This window comes from Acanthochromis polyacanthus, chromosome 6, assembly GCF_021347895.1.
Source record: "Acanthochromis polyacanthus isolate Apoly-LR-REF ecotype Palm Island chromosome 6, KAUST_Apoly_ChrSc, whole genome shotgun sequence".
NCBI lineage: Eukaryota > Metazoa > Chordata > Actinopteri > Pomacentridae > Acanthochromis > Acanthochromis polyacanthus.
In genome coordinates this window covers 17,749,001-17,772,412 of record NC_067118.1, presented here as the reverse complement: position 1 = coordinate 17,772,412, position 23,412 = coordinate 17,749,001, and the positions used below count along the sequence as shown (strand labels likewise).

Sequence of the window (23,412 nt, the reverse complement as noted above, 5' to 3'; positions counted from 1 at the left end):
AGTCACATGAACGGATTCATACTTTGTAAATGTTGAAATTACTACTTATGCCGCCCAGATAGCTCAACTGCTTCAACGGGCGACCCATGAGCAGGAGCTATAGTCCCCGACACAGCGGCCTGGGTTCTATTCTAGCTCACGACCCTTTGCTGCAGGCCGTCACACCATTCTTCTCCCAACTTTCCTGTCTCCCTCTCAACTAACCTGTCTAATAAAACCAACAAAAATCCAAGAAAAAACTAAAAAAATATATAAATTATTGCTTGCAACAGCCTTTAGCCAAATCAAAAATATTACACTGTGTATTGGAAACTTTTTCTCTTGTTAAGTTACACCTCTCCCACCTGCACTGGATCAGCTACAGCTCCAGGCTTCTTTCATGACCATTTCAACAACTTCAACCAAGCCTTCAAAATTATATGTGGTCTGTGGTATCCTCATAATGAACCTGACCTATGGAGTTGAATTAAGCAGTTTTTCAGGTGAACGTCCAGGAAACACGCAGTTTCTGGACTCTTCTGCCTCTTGTCTCAATTTCTTTACTCTGTGGTTCATTTTTCACTGCGATATGAAATCCTAAACCTCTATGGAAACGACACAACCACAGTTAGGAGTAGAGAGAAGCCAGAAATGTCTGTTGTGTGTTGTGGCTAAAAAAAACCAGCCATAAATCATAAAGAAGAAAAAATAAAAGTTGAATTACTTGATTATTTATTTTACAAAAAAATGGAAAACCTGGAATCTGGGCACTCCAGAATAGTCCAGTGTTTTGTTCTTACCCATTCTTGAGTGTTTTAGCTGTGTTTTGGGTCATTATCCTATTGGAGGACCCATGACCAAGACCAATCTTTCTGTCACTGGGCAGCACATTTCCCTCCAGAATTTCTTGATGGTCTTAAGATTTCATTGTACCATGCACAGATTCAGGACACCCTGTGCCAGATGCAGCAAAGCAGCCCCAGAACATAACAGAGCCTCTTCCATGTTTCATACTACACAGTGTTCGTTTCTTTGTATGCTTCATTTTTAGAGCTGATGTGACTTGCCAAACAGGTCCAGTTTGGGTTTCATCTGTGAAAAGGACATCTTCCCAGAGGATTTCTTACTCATCAATATGCATTTTGGCAAATTCCAGCCCCCTTTTTTTTATGATGGTGAGTGGTGTCCTCCACAGTCGTCTTCCATTAAGTCCACTTTGGCTCAAACAGAGAGGGATGGTGCATTCTGACACTGGTGTACCTTGAGCTTGGAATTCACCTCTAATCTCTTTGGAAATTGTTCTGGGCTCTTTAGTTACCATTCATACTATCCGTCTCTTCAACTTGTCATCAATTTTCCTCTTCCAGCCATGTCCAGAGAGGTTGACTACAGTCCTGCAAACCTTAAACTTCTGAATAATATGTGCAACTGTAGTAACAGCTGCTCAAGCTGCTTGGAGATGGTCTTATCGCCTTTACCTTTAACATCCTCGTCTAGAATTTTGTTTCTAATCTCCTGAGACAACTCTCTCCTGAGCTTTCTGTGGTCCATAGTCAATGTGATACACACCATTATACCAAACAGCTCAGTGACCACTTTTCACCTTTAAATAGGCAGACTGATTGATTACAGTTCGAAGACATCTGTGATGCTAATTACAGGACCCACCTTAGTTTAACATGTCTCTATGGTCAAATCATTCTCAATCTTTTCCAGGGGTACCGTCACTGGTGAAGCCCGATTTCTAATTTGCAGGCTTCACATATATATTAACCTCTCAGAGGGGAATCGTCTACAGTTTTCTCACTGATCCTGCTCTCTTTTCTCAACAAATAGCCAAGACCCTTTTATAACAGTTGAGTGATGGGGGTTGGGGATTGTTTTACTAGAGTGCAAGGGATTTTTGTCTCCATCGTGCACTATCAACTGTAATTTATGATCAAAAATTTTATAGTTGAAACAAAAATCTATTTCTCTCCTCCCTCTTGGTGCTTTTTTGACCCAAGGTAGTAATGTCTTAATGTACTAAGTGTTCCAAACCTACTGTATGCAAAGTGGCTTAGAATTTGAAATATGATGAATCATCTGTGCTGCTCTGTGTTGAAAATTTTACAGCATGCCTTAGCCTAAGCCCCAACTTAGAGATTCAAACAACATTTTTCATTAAAATGTGTCCAAAACATAAACACCATTTTCATTTCATTGCAGTTGGCCAGATAAATGGCGATGTTGCAGCTTTGTATTTCTTTAGTCAAAGGGGCAATAAAAATTTGCAAGTCACAAAGTCAGCTGAATGGCAAAGATGTTCTTTCTGTATTTGTCCAAGGATGTGAGCAGTCAAACCATATGGTCTGCACTGATCCTGTAGAATGTTATTGAGTTCAGTCTGCAACTGTTTTGTTTATACACTGCCTGTCCAAAATAAAGCGCCACTTTGATTTAACGAAGCAAATAGGTCAGAGCCTTCAATTGGATAATTACTGCAGTAATGAATATGTTTCAGCAGGCACCAACTTATTTAACCCTAGCTGATGCAGTGAGGAGCTTTTCATTTCTTAGACAACCATGTCGGAAGACATATCCTGTGGTCGTGGAAAGGATGTTAATCTGTTTAAGACGGGTCAAATTATTGGCCTGCATCAAGCAAAGAAAGCAACTAAGGAGATTGCAAAAAAACTACTAAAATCAGGTTACGAACCATCCAACACATTATTAAAACCTGAATGATAGTGGTGAACCATTGTCTTTGAGGAACAAATGTGGTCGGAACAAGCTCTTAGATGATCGTAGGAAATCAACAGGCGAATTAATGGCTATGTTTAATCGTGAAAGTAAGAGCATTTCTACACGCACAATGTAAAGGGAACTCGAGGGATTGGGACTAAACTGTTGTTTAGCTCCAAGAAAACTACTCATCAGTGAGACTAATCAGAAAAGAAAGGGCTTCAATTTGCTGCAAAACGATTGGAGAATGGAGCAATGAAAGAAGGTCATGTGGTCTGATAAGTCCAGACTTACCCTGTTCCAAAGTGATGGGTGCATCGGGGTAAGAAGAGAGACGGATGAAATGGTGCACTCATCATGCCTAGTGCCTACAAGCCTGTGGGGGTTAGGGTTATGATCTGAGGTTGGTCAGGTACAGTAATGTTATGTTCCCAAAGAATGAAGTAGCTGACTACCTGAATATACTGAATGACCAGGTCTTTAAATCAATGGAATTTTTCCTCCCTGATGGCATGGGCATGTTCCAAGATGACAATGCCAGGATTCATGGGGCTCACATTGTGAATGAGTGGATCAGAGAGCGTTAGCCATCATTTTCACACATGAATTGACCTCCACAGAGTCCAGACCTCAGCCCCGTTGAGAATCTTTGGGATGTGCTGGAAAAGGCTTTGCACAACGGACTCTCCCATCATCAATACAAGACAGGCCTTTTGCAAGTGGTATCAAGGATGTTCCGTTCCGAACTACTGTGGACAAAAACAGTATGCCTCGACCTCATTTAGGGTTTAAAATTAAACCTGAAAAATGATTGAGGATGCACAGAAGATTGCCTAAATTGCATGGTAAAATGTAATAAATACTCACGGTTTAAGAGTTTAGAACTTCAGCTCGAAGCTCGAGCTCTTTCTGGTGATGTTTCCCTGCCTCACAGGAACTAATCAGAGAAAAGTTAGGAAGTGATTCTTGTGGTGCTGCACAAAACAGAGGCTTGACAATGATCTCAATAAGTTTTCTGCTTGCTAATAAGTTTTAACTTGAGAACGTTGTGTGAGTCTTGTCATCTGGTTATATTTAGACTGCGTGTGCTTGGAGCTGGAAGCCATATGGTTTCAGCCGAGGGACAATGAAATCTCCTGGGTCTGCAGGAGAGAAAGCCCTTATTCTGATTTGTCTCCTCAGATAAAACCACATCTGGGCAGCTTTAGCATACTTCAGCAGCTTGTGTGTGGTGGGATACAGGGGGATCACTGTTCTTTTGGTGTCTTAAAGTTGATTATTTGACAAAAGAAGAAGTCATTTGGAGAGCTAATTTAAATGATCGAGTGTACACAACATTCCCCCATGATATAATCAGTGTTATTCAAAATCCTGGGTGGTAGTTACTTAAGTGGTTGCTGAAGCACTGTATGGCACTCTATCAAGCTCCATGAGAGTCACAGACAAATGCTTATTTACCAAAATGAGCTCATTTTCTCATGTTATGCAATCACACTCTGTCTAATTTGATTTCCATGAAGTCGTAAAGTCTTACACCCGCCATCATCTGTTTATATCAGCAGCTTTCCAAAACATCGGAAATGATCTTGCAAAGCAATGTTCATTGTTCCGCAAGATCTAAGGATAAGAAGTGTTTCTTGCTTGGTTTAATAAGTAACAGAATTGTATTAAACTTCTGAAGACCTTGTTGTAACTTTTAAGGAAATTCGACAACTATACACTGTTATGCTGGATCCAAATCTCCAGACTGTCATTCTAATGGGAAGCTGGTTAATGATTGGCTCCAGTTAAATAATCTTGTGTTACATATAGAAACATTGTCATGAACAATTCTACAGATTTTAATTGAAAAGAAAAAACTGCACTGACTTTATTTTTGCGATACACAAATAAAAATGGAACAACTCACAAAAATGTGGTCTCTTGTCTTCAGCTATGTGCAAGATTGCTCCTGTTGTGATTTTTGGTTATTTTACCTATCATCATGCAGGCCTGTGTCAGCAGGTCACTAAGCTTTGACATGAACACTTGCTGTGCCATTTCATCACATTTTTTGGCCTTTGCCCTGTTCAAGCCCAGGTTTCTAACATATATGCTTGAATATCCTTCATCAACTTTTGTCTGCTGTCCTCAGGAACTTCACTGCATACCAGCACTCTTCAAACGCTACATTTTACAGATGTATTGGCCGTGGCTGCACATGGGTTTTGCAGTTGAGGAAATATAATAGACTTGCGGTTCATATGAGTGCTTCCAGATGTGGCGGCGGTGCGGGTGAATGGAGGGTGCACAAACGGGAATTGCGGTGTCTTGACAGATAGCGCATCGTTTGTCAAACGGGCATGACAGGTGTCAGTAGCTGCATTTGCTTTTCACAATGAATACTTTTGCTGAAAGATAAAACATTTATTTAACGTCAGCAAAATGCAATGAGGCGGATTTCTTAGTCGACTCCTATTGGGATATACTTCTTGCAAGTGTCTTAAGCATTGGCAATGCTAAAGACCTTGGAATGTAATGAGAGATAGTGTCCATTTGCCTGACTCTACATTACAGCAGTCTTGGCATTTACAGTTTTCTCCACTGAGAGTTGGCCATATTACCATCAATAATACATTAATTATGGAAATGAATGAAATAAAGTGGATGGAGAGTTTTCTATATGCTGATAATTTTTAATTTTTTTTCACTATTGACTCTTAATATGTATTGCAAAATCAACTCAGCCACATTAGGAATTGTAATAGCAGGAGAAGTAAATCAGCTACAGTTTTCTGCATTCGATAATTCACAATGACTCAATAATTCTAATAACTGATCTCATCATGCCTTTTTTGATGTAGTGACGTTAGTTCTGCTTCTTCGGTTTTATTGGGTTATATATTTTTAAACAAGAAAAGCAAAGAGCGAAGTACTCTGCCAAAAAGCTTCTCAGTCGTCGTATGATTTCCGACGGACAAGTCTGCAGCAGTCAATTTGTAGTGGGATCACAATCATGTGATCGTCAGCATTCACTTGTTGTCATAGTTACAGTGATGCTATCTTGCACTGATACAGAAGTCTTTAGCAGATCTGTTGATCCAGACTATAAGCCGCATCACTGCCAGAACCTAATCACTTGGTCCTTGTGTCATTTCTGACATTCCCTGAAGATTTCATCCAAATCTGTTTTTGGGTCATGTTGCTCACAGATGGACGGACAAACATATACCAATCGTCACATAACTCTGCAGCGTTCCTTGGCAGAGTAACAAATACATTAACAGCATTTAATTGATTAAAAAAGTAGTAATTAACATCTGCAATCAGTACTGTTTGTGGATGAGAAGCTGGTGATGATGGCAACCTTGTCTCTGTACTGCTGACTCCGACCGGTCAGTTGATGTTTGCATGTAGAGTTTAGGCAACTAAAACCTCTTTCTGAAAGTAGCTGGTAAAGTACCAGGTCTCAACACCATTCTCAGGACAAGATTTTTCTTGCAGCTGATGTTGGATTTAGCTCTGTCAACACATTGAAGGTGTCAAGAGTTTCTTCTCATAAAAAGACATTTGAAACACTATTAACACCTACGCAATTGCCCACCTGTGTATAATTACACAGGAGGAAAGTTTTCAAATCCTTTTGCAACCATTACATTTTGTTATTGAAGTTCTCTATTTGAGAAATTGTACAGTAAGTTATCCACTGAAGACGTACATGTACATATGGCTTAACTTTGTCATTTGCTAGCAATAGTAGCCACATCTACCTTTGTCAGGTTTTGTGTTCAGATTGCCTTAATAACCCGTTATTATTGCTTTTGTTATGTCTTGCAGCATCAACAATAAACTGCAGCAGCCAGAAGCTGCATCTGGGGTACTGGAATATGCCATGAAACATTTTGGTGAATTGGTAAGTGCTTTTTTTTCTCAGAACCCTTTTTTCCCTCTACCCAAAAAAGAAAATCATATCTTAGGTTTCATTGGCTTGGGGCTTGTCCACACTTTCCCCTGCTTCTGAGCCTCTCAGCCACACACAAATGACATTTTAGATCAATTAAACATATACTTTTTTGAATGCCTTTTACAGTCTGGATTTTAAACTCTCTGGTTTATATGTGGACATATAAAACAGAGAAATGATGATGTCAATTAATGCATGTCTGTTTGTTTTACATAGTGAGCTTATGCCAAAAGCCAGATCAATAATGGATAGATCTCTTTATATTTGGTTAGCAGTAGCAGTTACAAGATTACAAATCAACCTCACATTTGTGCACTGCATCGCCAGCATACAAAAGCCTCTTTGTCTGCGGTTCCCAATAATACTTGGTCCAACCATCTGCGGTTTAAAGTAATGATGAAATGACAACGTCCTCTGAAATTTGATACGTCTGTCCCAGCATGCTTTTTATTGCATTACTAATTTATTTTTTGCATCTTGTGAGAGATATTTTGCCAGCTAGTGGTTGTATGGGCAGAAATATTTTTTTAGGGGAAAGTATTTGTCTCGGAAAATATCCATCTAAGTGTGGAAATGGCCTCAGACTGACACTGGGACAAAAATCTTGGCCTCATCTTTTAATTACAGCAGGGCTGCTGTTGGATGGGTTCCTGCAAATTACATAGGGCTTTTCTTCAAAATTGGTTCAGCCTATGGTTCAGCTTTAGCATCACATTACAACACATTCATGAAATGCATTCAAGCATGTGTTGTAGATAAAATACCCTGTAGTATGTATGTGTAACATGGTCATAATTCTGTATGACACAATAGGAAATGATTGCTTCAGTAATGCGCAATAAGTCTTCAAACTGCTGTATGGAAGACTAGAAGGATGATATTTCATTTCATCTGTAGTACTTGTAGCAAGCACCGGCAAAACAGTCAGCCTCACATTTCTTTTGGGCTACACATTCTCAGTGGGCTGTATTAAACAATGTCTCTCGTCTGTATAAATGTCTTCCTGTGGTGTCCTTTGCCCATATACACTTTTTTACATGGAGATGAGGGTTACTTGAGGCACACACTCCCAGAACACTATGTTCTCAATGTGCAGCATGTGGAATGGCCATCTGCTACACTGACCAAAAGTCAGGGTCAAGCACCAGAATGATAGTTCTGGTGCTTGACCCTGGCTTTTGGTCTAATTAACTGGATGTTGGGCTTTTTGTACATTTTTGCTCTTTAGTTATACATCTCTAATGTGTATGTTGCATTTTTTTTTAAGTACCTGGAAAGGTTGGGTTCTTTTTACAGTGCTAAAATGATGTAATGCATCATCCTAACAAATACAAACAGTATTTCAGTCTTAATTGGGAGGGTGGAAGTTCCCTGTGCCACCTTAAATTACTGTATTATTTATAACAGCTGCATTTAAATCTTTCGTCTGGCGTTATCGAGCATGTTTTTTTATCTCTGTTTTTGATTCAGTTCATGTAAAAGACTACACCTCCTTAATAATACTGAAAGCGCTGGTGTGTTCCATGCTCTCTGTAGATGGACCAGTTCCATGTATGAAATAACTGTCAAAGAGTGGACATGTATTGGACACGATCACACAGATTTTCCACATCAATTACATAACAGGAAAAGAGCATTTTATTATTCTGTTCTGTCTCCATCACTTTTACCAAAATTACATCATTTAGTAACTGTGGTTTTTGTTTTTTCCCTGTGTGAATGTACCAGACAGGCTTTTAAGATTCACAATCAATCAATTAAATAGACTGGTGTTATTTTACATCTTTAGTCCTTAAAGGAGACCAAAACCAGTGCTTGATTTATGTTATTAGAAAGTGTTCAGTGTCTAGTCAAATATATATGAACAGAAATAATTTTAATTCATAGTGAGCTATTCTTTTTGCATTGGAATATGTGGTATTGCTTCCTTACAAATCCAATTAAATATATTTTCAAATAAAAACATGCAATACAAACATTTACACAAGATTTTACCAAATACTTAAATTCATAAAGCACTTCATGTTGAAATCCAACATTCAGAAATGAATTACAAAACCACAGACAAAATAAATCTAAACATTCAAATATTATTTAAAAAGCGTTGCAAACTGTTCACCCAAACCCCCTAAGGGCTTCATCTGACAGGACATGAAGTGAACTTAGGATGCAAAAGTAAAAAATATAATTCCAGTGTAGCTTAAATTAGAGACTTCAACCTTTTATAAGCCAACTGATTCATCTGGTCTAACCATGATACAGGAGATACAAGTACATAGTGTTGCAGCTTTTTTCACAATCCACAATTACCATGAATCTGAATGTAGCTTAGCTCTTGTTGATAATGTCTTTGTCCGACTGGACCTGAACAGCGTTTGCTAATAGATTGCATTCTCTAGATTTTTTGATGTTTAATTTTTGCCAAAATTCAGTTTTGTTTTCTCAACAATGAGAACTTCAGTGGAAAAGGTGTTTCCTCCTGGCTGTGTGAAGTGTATTTATGGTTTTGTGTAAAAGCTTAGTAAAGACTCATTAAAAACAGTTTCACTGTGTACTTTCAGGAACCCTGTTTATGAGGTGACCGTTTGGAAAGCTTTACTGTGGGAGGGTGCAAGGTTTTCCTCTGTAGTATACTAGTCAGGGATCATCAGTAAAGCAAAGGAAGAGATATACACTATGGGTCAAAAGTTTTAGAACACCCCAATTTTCCCTTTTTTTGTGGAAATTCTGCATGTTAATGTGTCATTGTACTCTGAAATGAAAGCGAAGAACAAATAAACAAAGTAAGTTAAAAGAAATTAGAAACCAATTGCGTTCTAAACTTTTGACTCTTCAAACTATCCACCTTTGGCAGATATAACAGCTGAACACACTCGTAGCATTCTTTCCACAATGGAAATCAAATATTCGTCAGAAAGTTCTTCCTAACTCTGTTGCAGAAGTTTCCATAAATGTGTGGTACTGGTTGCTCTGCTTTCACTCTTCTGTCCAGTTTATCTCAAACCAGCTCCGCAGGGTTTCAGTCTGGAGACTGTGCTGGACACTCCATGTTTTCAAGTTTACCATCTTGTTCTTTTCCCCAAAGGTAGCTCTGGCACAGCTTGGACTTATGTTTTTTTGGTCATTATCTTGCTATAGGATGAACCCCTGACCAACTAGGAACATACCAGAGGGCACTGCATGGCGCTGCAGAATTCTGTGGTAGCCGTTTAGGTTCAGAGTTCCTCTCACTCTGTGTAAGTCAACCACCCTGGACCTGGCAAAACAGCCCCGGAAAATCGTCCTTTTGCCTTCTTGACAGCATACAAAAATCCTGTATGATGGACCATGTGGAGCTGGGCCCAAAGATCTGAATATTCAGTTGTTATGTTGGTATCCAAATATTTATTTTGAGATCCGAATATTTGGATTTCCACCCCCTCCCCTCAGTCGAATGTTACGATCTGAATATTCGGATGTTTGTCATTAATTGGGCCGAATGTCCGGAGCCCAGAAATTGGTGTTCGAGCCAGCCTTAGAACCATGATGAGTCCATAGTACCTTCTTCCAGTCTTCAGCAGGTGTTTCGTGGCCCAGGCAAGCCACTTTTTCTTTTTCTGACATCACAGCAGTTGCTTTCTTGCTGCAACTCCACCTGTCAAACCTGCAACTCCAAGTCTTCTCTTCACAGTTGAAACTGAGACTTCTTACTACAACCACTGTTAAGCTGTGCTTGAAGCTGTTGTTCTGTGAGCGGCCTATCACCAAACTCTTAGAAACTTGTCTTCTGATTCTGTTGTGGCTTTTGGGTCTTCCAGACCTGTTCCTGTTAGAGTTGTGCCATGATGTGTTCTAACAGTACTTTCATGCAGACAGAAGAGGTTGTAAGCAATCAAGAAAAGTTGGGACACCTGTGGGATTTGGTAGTACCAACTTTTAAGGCTTGAACAACCTCCATTGCTGCAGAACAGCTTTAAGTTATTAATCCATTTCTTGTTCCCTGAAAAAAGCCTTTTTTGTATAATTCTTATTTCTCAGTTTTGGGTAACCTTACCTTTTTTTTTTAACCTCTGACAGTTCACCGCTTCCCTTTGTACCATTTCAAGCTATTCATTGGACTTGAACTACTTGAATTTCAATTTTAAAAAAAACTTGAAAAATTGGGGCATTTTAAAACTTTTGACCGGCAGTGTTTGTCCTTATAACTTGTTTGATGGCAGCCTAAAAATCACCTAGAAGTGATTGTTCACTGTAACAAGCCCAGGATAGGTTGATAAAGTTGGGAGTTTAAGCCATGCAGTGCTGTAATGACTCACTATTTACTGTATTTTTTCTTCATTAGGAAATCCAAGCCACCTGGTATGAGAAGCTGCATGAATGGGAGGATGCCCTGGTGGCGTACGACAAGAAGATTGACATGAACAAAGAGGATCCGGAGCTTATCCTGGGCAGAATGCGCTGCTTAGAGGCCCTTGGAGAATGGTATGGCATTAATGTGTTCAGTAGTGCAGCAAAAATCCATTCCATTCGCAGTTCTAGCTTTAAGGTCTCAGATACACGGATAGTTTGGGTAGACTCAGTATTTGCAATGGCAGTTCATAATTTACCTTATTTTTTAAAACACACATTTTCCACTGAGCTTTTTGGTGTTGTGATTAACTGAGGTGATAAAATATAGGTAACACTTGTTTCTTCAGTTTTTAACCTTGGCTCAATTGGATAAAGACAAAACGTGAAGTTATAGATTTGCTGTGATCATTTTCTTCTTTCACTTCTGTTTGCTTTCTCTGCGTAGGTAGCCTGTTCATAATAAGTCCTGGCGTTAAGTCTCCCTTTTTGTTCCTCTGAGTTGACCAAAGTAATTTTAACAGGAAATGCATTCACTGACATCCAACGCCAATGAAACCTCACCACAGCTGAAGCTAAACTCTATAATGACCGCTCCCTCTCAAAGTGCATTTTTAGGGAAAAAGAAAGTCACAAGATGTCAAAAGGATCCAAATATGTGGATCGTCACAGAACTCATGACACAAAGCAGATGTTAATTTGCTTATGTAACCTTTCTACCTTGTGTCATGGTTGTGTACAATCTAAACCATTTCACAAGAAAATGATGCAGTAATTTTACCAAAAAAAATCATCTGAAGTGAAGCTTTGTGTTTGTTTGTGTGGGGATGGGTAAGGCTTGGAAATGACATAACAGTTGACGGGGTCATGAGTCAAAGGAGATCAGACTTAAGAGAACACATTGTTTCTCAGTGATGTTGTACAGGCCTTGCGCCGGTCTTCTTTGTATAGAGAAGAGAGAGAGAGATTGTTTAAGTGAAGTTCATGTTTTTGTTAGTCAAACTCCAATTTTAGCAGAGTTGGGAGACCTTTTTAGATGAATGTTTAGTCTAGAAGCCTATCATCAGATGATTTAAATTGGGCATGTTTGATGAAAAATAGAATACAATGACTAAAGACTGCAGTGATGTGTTATATGTACTCATCTGAATTCTGTATCTGTCCAGTATCCATTTTTGTGACCCTGTTGATGTGACAAATAACTGTTGTTGTGTTTATACAGTGTTTTTAGATTTAGAATTGTAATTTTGGGCTCTCTTGTGCAGTTGATGCTTTCCACAGGAACAGCACTGAGTAAAGCAAGTAGAATTTGACTGAACTTTAACTTAAATTTAAACACCAATATGTCAGATCCAGGTATTCGCCACTCTCTTTTATAATATGTTGCTGATATATTTAATTGCTCTGCATACTCAGAGAAATCTTTCCCCTTGTCCTGGGTCATTGGTAAGGGTTATTAAAACACTTATTGGATTTGAACCATTCTGTGTTGTCAGCTACTAAAACACTATTTTTTTCTTCATTTTGGTTCCAAACTGGTAAAGAGAGTGGTGGATATGTCAGACAGGCCCCTTACAGTTGATGAAAAAATCTGGTCTAGGATCTCAGTCTGACTCAGTGTTTAGGAGCCTCATTCCAATTTTTATTAGGATTCTAAAACTCCTTTAGAATGACTGACTACCGATGATCACATACCTGAGAAGGCACAAATGAAAACACTGGTTTGGGTCAACAAATGCTGTGTAGTGTATGCCTTTAAAACTCTTCAACATTGCTAAATTAATGTTTCTTTTCTTAGCTGTCATAATTTATTGTAGTGGCTCTGCAGTTGAAATTCTAAAGATGTGAACAGTGGCCTGCTAAGTCAAATGATGACTCCTTGTGTTTGCTATAGATGCACACATGCCAGTGTAACAGAGCTTTTTGTACTTGCTGCTTTCATGTTATACGATAGCCAGGCAGATGGAAAACGACTTCTCTTCACTGACCTCTGTCCAAACCCGCCTCACTCTTTTTCTCATCCAAGCTCACTCCATCATCCTGCCTGTAAAACACATGCGGTGGGTTTCATCTCCTCCTGGACAATGTGCTGATTGTTTTTAATCAAGAATTAGTCTTGCTTAGATGGACCCCTCCTTAACAGGAATGCCCATCTGTTTGTTAGGACACCTCTTGTTGTCAATCTGTTGTAGAATGGTACAACAATTTTAATGTACATTTGTTAAAACAAATGAGCAAATTTAAAATGACGAATGTAATTGAACCCCAGTCATATTCTCAGTATGACAGGGGTTCATCCTTTTCATCCTTAGCCAGAAGTGCTTGGCTGTTCCAATGAATGATTTCCTCAGTTCATTTTGGTGCCAGGGTGTAAACTTGTATGTATTATTATTATAAAATTAAGGACCTCAGATGACACTTTTAATATTCTGAGGATAAAGACCGCTATAGTATAGAATGGCTTAAGATAAGTTTTTGAAGCACCAGTTATAGCAATGATTGTCAAATTCATGTCAGCCAGAAACGAACACATCACTCCTCTGAACCTATAGACCAACTTCATGGTGTCCCATAGCAGAATACTCAACCATTTAGTGAATGCATGGTCTGTATGTACAGTATCCACAACTTTTCTCAGAGCTCACAGACATTATGTGATATGCAAATCTTTTCAGATTGTCCAGTGAACGAGCATACTTCAGGGTCATCCTGTTTTGTACTTTTGTGGTTCAGTGTGTCATTAGCAGCCCAAGTAGCAACACTGTTATTTATACAGTGATATCCTGCACTGGTTTAGTTGATCAACACGGCTTAGATCGGTTTCTCAGTAACAGATGTCACCCTGTACATGCTGTGGGATTTATCTGATGTCATCCCTGTGAACATGGTACTGAACCAATTTGAATTACTTTTTGTAAAATCTCAAGCCTGTGGTTAATGTTTTACAGGGGCCAGTTGCACCAGCAGTGCTGTGAAGAATGGACGCTGGTCAGCGAGGAGACCCAAGCCAAGATGGCTCGAATGGCTGCTGCCGCCGCCTGGGGTCTAGGTAACCACTCAAATACCTCATCAGATATCAAATTAATAACTAAAAATAGTAATGGAAAAGGGTAATAGTGAACAGTGTAATAGCATTCAGTGCAGGAGGATTCTTTGTCTGACTCAGTGTAACAAAACAGCACTGAAAACAGTAATGGCTCTTTCCAAGTCTCCCTCACATAACCAGATGGGAATGGTATCCAGTCATAATACTGACATATCGTAATGTGCAATGGTGGAGAAAAGCACGGACCACACTACACAAGCAACCCCAGAGGTTTCTGTTCTGAGGCTTTGACTTTTCAAACTCAACCGTAAACCCAGAGGCAGCACTCAACCAGTAGGCTTGCTGATTGGAAAATGTCTTTGGGAAGCAAAATATTGAAGTTGCAGTAATTTATATTGTAGCAAGGTGGGGTGGAATGTGTGAACGCAGCAGTGAAAGGCTGCTAAGCTTTTGTAATGATCATGACTATTCTCATTTTCACAATACTCCTTTCTTAATCCTGTCTTCTTGCCTTGATTGTTGTTTCTCCAGGACACTGGGACAGCATGGAGGAGTATACGTGTATGATCCCAAGAGACACGCATGACGGCGCATTTTACAGAGCAGTGCTAGCACTACACCAGGACCTCTTCTCATTGGCCCAGCAGGTGGGTTACATCATCACTCAAAAATACACCCAATGGAGAACATTTGCATTGTAAGTATACTTTTTTTTTTGGACAAGACATACTTTGTGGAAATTAGCTGAGCCTTTTAGCTTCCGCCTTTTGTCTTAGTCTTTATTGCAAGGTATGAAAAGTTTAAATCACTGGAAACCAGCTTGATGACCGTTCCAGATGGAATCAAGTTTCCCCATAGGCTCAGGCTTTTCATTGAAAGTAATAAAATGCACAAAATGTGTGTTTTTTTTGTATGTATAGTGTGGTACCTCCTTGGTGTGGAAATGTTATGTAACACTTGAAATTGTAAATCCTCTCAGCATTCAGCCTCAGACAAATAAAGAGTCTGTAACTCCTCCTGTGTGCCTGTCGACAAGGTCTGGTGGGGGTCAGGGGTGGTGTTTTCCTCATTTGATGAAAGCTGGGGATCTCAAATGAGCTCATGGTCCCCAGAGATGGATTTGTTCAAGCTGAATGCCAGCACGTCTAACGCACACAGGCTTCTGCACGGACACCAGTAAACACCTGCTCCTCTGATTTCCCTGGACTCATCCTCCAAGTCCCCTTTTCACCACAAAGCCCCAGAGACTTGCTTTCTGTGCCCCCCACCCCACCCCCTGTAATTTAGAGATTAGGTCCAGGTGCGGCCTATGGGATTCTGCATCAGCTGAATAGGGAAAGCAGACTTTTGACTCCTGTCGACAATGAGCCACTCACAATGAACGAAGAAGAATTAGAAGCAGATGGAGTGAGGGGGAAAGCTTAAATGTCAACATGAGCTCAGTCTAGTTTTCCGGATGTGGTTAGTAATCCTCGCACTGAAGTTCTTTTGATTCAGTGGGGTTGTTCCTTTCTTCCCGCTACACCCTCAACAACCAGACATGTGCTCCATAAGTCTTGGCGTGTGTCTGTGTGAGACGTTTCAGATTGCTTTGCTTTATAAATCTCAGTGTTTGGTCTGTTCCACCGATGATATGTAGACACTCCAGTCATGCTCCCCCCCAGTAAAGCAGTCTGCTGTGCCAAGATTCATGATGTATACAGTCCTCCAGTGTGCATTTGATTTGTAAATTGTATCATCGCTTTTGGAAACTAGAGCCCTCGTTTTGACTTCACAGTCGTATTTGGTCTTTGTTTCAGATCCTGTAGTGACTGATTTGGCTTCAGCCATTCACAAACAGGACATCATAACACACTGAAAAGATAGAGTAATATCACTGGACTTGAAACTTATGCAAGTACTTAGTGCAACCTTTATGTAAGAGAATAAAAGATTGGGTCGTGGTTTGTTTGTGTTGCCAGAAGCCAGACACTGCATTTATCAGGAGTCGTCTGGACTGCACATTTCCAATGAGACCCCAGCACAGTAATTCAGAAGTAAACAGGACCATTGTCACCTAGTCCCAACCACCCTCCAATAACCCCACCTTTTGTTGTGGGTGCCTCAAGAGGTGTTATGGCATTCCATTCCTCTTTTCCCTCCCTGCGAAAGAAATAATTGGTTGGAGTCGGTCTGAAACAGCTGTGTCCTGGCCTCAGAGAGCTTCCTTAGTCATTCTCCATTATTTTACCTTCCCACAAATAACAGTTCCCAAAAGTGTTGGCTGTAGAAGCCCAAGAAATCAGCAGTTATTTTGCCACAGTACTTGTGTCCTTGCTTGTCCCTTTTGCTATGCTGGATCAGGTCTTTCTCTCAGTTACTGGTTTTTCCACCCCTCAGGGTTCTCACTGGTAATGGAATGTCTGCTGTTCTGTTGAATTTGGTTCTATTAGGAAAAGTCAGACAGCTGGAATTTTACAAATGAGTCAATAACATACAGTAAAACACTCCAAACAGGAAGGTACGAAAAACATTTTTTGGGAGTGACTGTACGTTGACAGTTGAACATCATGAAAAGGTTTCAGATTTTTGCATTGTGGTCATGGAAGAAACCATGACTAACAGTTCCCATTCTGAATTCTTCTTTGTGCCCTCCACTTCTTCTGTCTTTCTCTAAACATGCGTAACATTTTAGGCTGACTTTTAAAATACATGTGACATCTCAAAACCATGCTTACATAACATTCACACTGTTGCACTCAACAGTTCATTTACCTCTCCTTATAAAACACTTTGGCACTCCACAGTGCATCAAATTATTTAGTTATACTAGCACTGTACTGTTCTAGTCAGAGTTCCAGTAATGTGTTATTGTTGGCTTCTCCTAAGTGAGAGGGGTGTGAACAGCATGAAGCTACATGTGATGTGGCTTTGTTCATTTATTGAGTTTTTTTCGCTGGCATTAGTCCAAACCCAACGAGTTCTGTTGAGTTTTTAGGGTTGTATGACATTGTGTCATGGCATGGTCTGGGGTCATGCCAACTTGAAGAAATACCCCTTTTGGTGTCGGATAGATGTGCCTTGGCTTTGTAAGTGCTATATAGGAGAAAATAAAGGAAAATCTTCAATTAAACCAGTTTTAAAAATATGAAAACTCAGAATTCACAGGTTCGGGAGCGAGCTAACAATCTGCACGTTTCAGCACCACTCAGGCCAACTTGAAAAAGAAAAAAATGCTACAGATGTTTTAATATTTAAGTTTTAATATTTGTAAATGTGTGGTTTTTTCCCTCTTATGTAGTGTATTGATAAAGCAAGAGACCTGTTGGATGCTGAACTGACAGCGATGGCTGGAGAGAGCTACAGTCGAGCCTATGGGGTAAGTGTTCCTCTGAGACAGCCACAAATTCAACGTCTGGCTTCAGTTGACCATCTCATTTTTCATACAATTCATGCAGGCTAGGATTATGTCAGAGCAACCAAATTTTATTAAAGCAATGATATAATAATTAAAGTCTGTAACATGCATTTTTTGGCCGTCAAAACACTAATTTTAGCTCCTATTTTATTATATGCATATGATAGTGTAGCTGTTCACCATAAAGGCTGACAGCAGACACTACGCATCTTGACTTAGATAGGCTGCTTAAAATGACAGAAACGTAAACAAAGTCTTCACTGTGAACAAATTAGCTTTTACTGACAGATGCCACACAAGAAGGTCATGTTGGTGAATGCATTCATTTGCAGATTCTGATGAATTTATAAACTTTATTGATAGTTTTATATTAAGAGGCTTTTGCATCATGTGTGAAATAAACATCTTGCAACTATAGTAATGATTTTTTGGATAAGAATGAATGAATTTGTGTGTTTGTTCCCCAGGCCATGGTGTCTTGCCAGATGCTGTCAGAGCTGGAGGAGGTCATCCAGTATAAGCTGGTGCCAGAGAGAAGGGACATCATTAGAGAAACATGGTGGGAGAGGCTTCAGGTAACTACAGCACAAGATATATAGGCACGCACACAGACACATTCACGTATGCAACAACAAATGCAATGTGGAGCAGATGTTGGAAAAGCCGCTGTTACTAATAGAAAACACTCCAAGCCAGCCACCATACATACATACATACATACATACACAGGCACACAGCAGCATCTTAGCGAATAATGCTTTCGTAGACCCCTTATTGTTGGTTTGTTTTGTTGTTTTTCAATTTGAAAGTAATTTGAAAGGAGAATTGTAAAAATACAATCATTGTATGCTTTGGTAAAGTGTAATTTTCTGTGCTTCAAATGAATTTTCAATGAAGGTCAGCAGCAATAAAGTCAAAGATAAGTTCGACAGGCAGCACAGAAGAATTACTTTCCAATCTAGTGTGTTTAACATTCACAGTCACAGTCTTAGAATTGTGGTTATATCAATACAAGTACAGTTACTTCAGCTTGAGCACATTCCCAAAGCAGAAATGGAATGTTTATCACTCTGTCTAGTCTGCTGTTTCCAGGTTCTCTAGTGTCATATGAGCAAAATTTCAATGCACTGAAGCAGTAGGTAGTAAAATATCTCCCACTCAGGGTTGATTGTGGCAGTCTATTTCTAGTCGGGTCAAGTTGCTTTTAGTAGTGGCGGAGGAGGTTGGTGTATATTGCCCCAATATTGTTTTATCACAGTGTTCCTTTTTGTCGCTTTCCATTTGAATTAAAGCATTGTTGTGCAAGATTAAAGCTAGTAAATCTGATGACAGTGGGGTGGAATTCGTGTGTCCTGATTGACTGTTGATAGCATGAAGGCCCAGACTATAGGAGAGAAGCAGTAAATGTATTTGTAAATCATGAGCTTGCTTGACGTTTGTCCTATTCTGAGTAAACTGGTCTCCCCAGACACGCCTACATACTTAAAAATAGAATCCAGTCAGTTCTCATCTAATGATGGAATTGCTTGCCATCAGCCGAATTAAATAAGCCTTGTCGGAATTTCCTGAAAATGAAGTGTTGCTAATTTCATGTAGCCCACACGGTAACTCAATCTGCACTCTTCCTGCCACTATGATTATTTTTATTATCATGATTTATTTTTAATCGCAGCGTTGTAAGTGCTGTTAAATGAGACGGAACCAGAAAACTACAAGTGGTTGGGAAATATGTCCTCCCTGCCAAGTCTTTGGAATTTTAGACAAATGCTATCTGATCTAAGATAAAACTGTTCAATTTTATCTTTTCTGTGTTGCCAAGTTACAGTTAAGTCAAAAGGTGCCTCATCCTCAGCCTTTTATCTGCATGTTTAGGGAAAAAGAAAGCTAAAATGTTAATCCTCTGGTCTGTTATGTACCATTCCTGAGACTTTACACCATAGTAACCAAGCTGGTCAGTTAAATACAGCATGTATAAAGCTGCTTAAGCTCAGCCCTGTTGACATTAGTGCTCCTTGTTTTGCTCAGATTTTAGACCTTTTGGAAAATCGTCTTCATTGAAAACAAAACTTGCGTCATCCTTCACCTTAACCACAGGCCAGACAGATTGTATTCATCTGAGGACTGTATGTGCTGCCTAGAGTGCTCTAGTATATTTTTTTCAAAAGAACATCTGACGTGGTCTGAAAGGCTGTTGAATAGAGCGGTGAGTGCAAATGCCATCACACTTAATGCATCTGGAGTTCTCAATAACGATAGATGATACTTTGAAATTATCCAAAACAAAGACAGCACTACATTTGACTGCAGAAAAGTCCATCCTTTTTCCATTATCTATACACCATTTGTCCTCGTTAGTGTTGTTGGGGGGGCTGGAGTCTATCCCAGCTGACTTGGGGTGATGGAAGGGGACACCCTGGACGGGCCACCAGTCACAGTCACAGGACTACACAAAGAGACCTGCAATAAAATGTTGATTAATACTACAAGCAATTATTCAAAACTGGCCCTGGCTCAGTGCCACAGCTAAGAAAACAGAGAAAGTAAGATGTGTTGTTTGTTTCAAACTGACAGATTTCTTGCAGTGGATGTGTGAATATGGATGAGAATTAATGACAGGCAATTTGATGATCTTCATATTATAGTATCTGATGTACTGTGTGTAGTTTTTTGCTTTGAATGTTCAATATTAGTCCACACAAAGAACTTGTGTTGATTGTTACTGCCTCAAGACGCCTAACTAACATTCTTCTGTAACATTTCAAAAGTTTCTATAAAATTGGATTAGATTTAAACATATTGCAAATCTTTTTCACTGATATTTCTACACCTTCCTGTCTGTGTGTGGAAAAAGAGGGGTCGCATGCAACAAAGGTCCACAGCCACATTGTAATGAGGTGATATGCACCTTAGACCACTTCTCTACTGCGATGCCCACATTGAAACACATTTGAAGACTCAATTGTTCAGAGAACACCTAGGCACTTAATCTGACTCCACCTTAGGGGTAGAATAAGTCAGGTGGTCCAAAACCCAGCACTTATTTAGCACTGACAAAGTATAAAAAAAAAAGGGGGGGACAATTTCTTCTGCAACTTGATGGCAACACCTTTGACCAATCGCACTTGAAGCACTTTTTGCACTTACTACAGCTTTTTCCTTATGTCTGAATTCTTGCTTGTGGTGTACGTCGCTTTGGACAAAAGCGTCTGCTAAATGAAATTGTAGAATTGTAGAATTTGTTCTCTTTACTAAAGTTAAATGAGAATTACCTGGATATTTTGGTGTTGTACTTTCTCTGTAGAATAATACCAATAATTTATACAGTTAAACTGCATACCAAACTGTCTTAGTCATTGGAATCTTTGAGCATAGCTCCTGCCAGATATGACCTGTGCTCGCCCCCTTATCCCATTGTGTTAAGCCTACTTCAGAAACAGTAGTATTTAATTCTAGCCTCAGATTTTGACAGCTTACTAAAGGCCTTGTTCCAACACACTTTTGCCATCTAAAGAAAAAATTGTAAAGGCTGAAACAATGAAATAAATAAATACCCATTCTAGACACAAAGATGGGTTGAATTATCTTAGATGCTGGATGACGTTTGTATGGTGTGCTGCTTGAAAAGAATGTAATCAAAACATGGATTTCAAGACTTCATTTGTCATCGCTAGTTGCCATGCAACCTAATATGTACCCTCCTTGTGACTGTGTAATTATAATCAAGTTATATTATTGTGTCTACCCCCTGTAGATTTGTCCTAAATTCAAATCATACAAAGAGGATTATACAGCATATTATACATCAGAGTTTGATTTCTTCAGTGTCTTTGTTGCCGATGTCTGCAGCTCTGTGGTTTGTCAAGATGAGGTTGAAGTTTAGGTCAAGAGAATATTTACGAGAGAAACCCAGCCAGTAAGGTTTACAAATGCATTATTGTCTTTTGTTTTTTCTGGTACATGAACCTGTGCTCACGTGTGGACATGTTAAAGACAGACCGCTGGTCGTAATACTAGGCCCCAGTGTACATCTGTCTCACGTGTGTTCATTCTCTTGGGTTTAACGAGTAGCTGCCTCCCTTGGAAGTGCATAATAAAGCGGTAATGTGTTTTCTGTGTGTTTTCCTCCAGGGTTGTCAGCGTATTGTTGAAGATTGGCAGAGGATCCTAATGGTCAGATCCCTGGTGATCAGCCCCCATGAGGACATGAGGACTTGGTTGAAATATGCCAGCCTTTGTGGCAAGAGTGGACGCCTGGTCAGTACATTGACATGTTTGTACAAAGCCCCACAGTTTCGTTCTAGGTAATTCTAATCCCATAACATTCAGGAGGAACAAATCAGAGCTGATTAAATCAGTTTTGTCGGACAGAAAAGGGAAATTGAGCTCTGACAAAGTTAAATGCAACCATAAACTCCAGCCATGAAATTCAACTTTATCTAAACCTGTTTTAAGCTGGCACTGATGAAAGTAGCACAGCGACCTCAATCACACTGTTTAGAAACCTGAGCCTCTATATCTCCTGAATTAAAGTGGTGCAATTATCCATTCTTCACCTTTCTGTTATTCTTATTGATTGCAATGGATGGCAGACCATCGGCCAATTTTTCTATCTGCACACTCTTGGTGTATTTAAGCACACAGGATGCCAGAATCTCCAACTATGAGGTAACTAAAGGGAGATGTGATTGGCCAGCATCAGACATGGAAGGAAATGTGATTATAAGGAACTGGAAAAATGATCCAGCTGAGACTTGCACCTTTAAAGTAATATAGTCTGAATTATTATCTTTTATTCTTTTGGTTTTTCTTAGTTCCTAAAATATTCTTTGTTCACACAATTTGAGTTGCATATTTGTGCTCTGCTTTAATCATTTCATTCTTAAGAATAAAGGTTGATATTTAACAAGCTCTACAATGTATTAACGTCCTAAAAACCCTGGGTAGCAGGTGTGTCTTCTCATCTTTTGAGTTCATCTTGAGCTACAAACCTTCAGAAAATTCAGTTGCTTCTTTTAACTGTGTTGCCCACTTCGTCCCTCTAGGCCCTCGCCCATAAGACCCTGGTGCTCCTCCTTGGCGTTGACCCCTCGAAGCAGCTGGATCACCCGCTGCCCACAACCCACCCACATGTCACATATGCATACATGAAGTACATGTGGAAGAGCGCCCGCAAGGTAGGACGATGATGTTGTTGTATTGATGGTTCACAGTTTACATTTTGTAAATAGCAGAGATAGCATGTCTGCAGGAATGATTCTCTTTATTTTAGTTTAGTGGAACATTAGGCAATATTTAGTTTCAAATTGCACCAAAAATCACATTTATGACCTGTGGTGGGTTTTGAATAAGGGCAGATATCGGGGATTTTGCAGCAGCAGATGTGCATTATCAGCAAATATGTTCCTTCGGTGCAACCAGAGAAGAGACCAAACGGCCCATTAGTGTCAAAAAGTACTCTTATTTTTTTAAAGTTATTTTTTTGGCCTTTTATTAATTGGCTTTATTAGACAAGTTATTTGAGATGCAGACAGAAAAATAGGGAGAAGAATCTGGGGAAGAACTTCAGTAAAGGGCCATGAGCTGGAATCAAACCCAGGCCGATACGTCCTGAACTATAGCCCCTGTGCATGGGTCGCCCACTCAACCAGTTGAGCCTTGTGGACGCCAAAAAAATAAAAAAGAGAAAGTACACATTTTTAATTTGAAAATAGATAGAAATCCAATGAATGATGTAAGCAAAAGGAATAAAATTTAAAAATGTAATTTCTAATCTAAAATTTTATGTTGGGAAGGGAAATAGACTTAAGAACACTAACACCAAGAAACTACGTCAACAAAATAAAATTGAAATTGCAATCTGCCTAACAGGATGACTATAAAATAGCATAATAGATACAGTATAGTTTTTTGGAAGGATTACGCTTTTCTATCAAAAGTGTGATAAATGACAATGTGAAAACAGTGTGATATTAACCATGTTTTCACAACACATTTTTA

General features: G+C 39.5%; 1 protein-coding gene across 1 annotated transcript in view; it reads left to right on the top strand.

Annotated features, from left to right (window-relative positions):
- mtor (mechanistic target of rapamycin kinase) overlaps positions 1-23,412 on the top strand; it is a 98,670-nt gene that overhangs the window by 48,794 nt on the left and 26,464 nt on the right. Inside the window, exons 29-36 of the mRNA XM_022195413.2 lie at positions 6,520-6,595; positions 10,968-11,107; positions 13,921-14,021; positions 14,550-14,665; positions 17,299-17,376; positions 17,883-17,990; positions 21,544-21,669; positions 22,458-22,589. Of these exons, the coding sequence (XP_022051105.1) occupies positions 6,520-6,595; positions 10,968-11,107; positions 13,921-14,021; positions 14,550-14,665; positions 17,299-17,376; positions 17,883-17,990; positions 21,544-21,669; positions 22,458-22,589 (877 nt within the window). The remainder of the gene's footprint in view (positions 1-6,519; positions 6,596-10,967; positions 11,108-13,920; positions 14,022-14,549; positions 14,666-17,298; positions 17,377-17,882; positions 17,991-21,543; positions 21,670-22,457; positions 22,590-23,412) is intronic.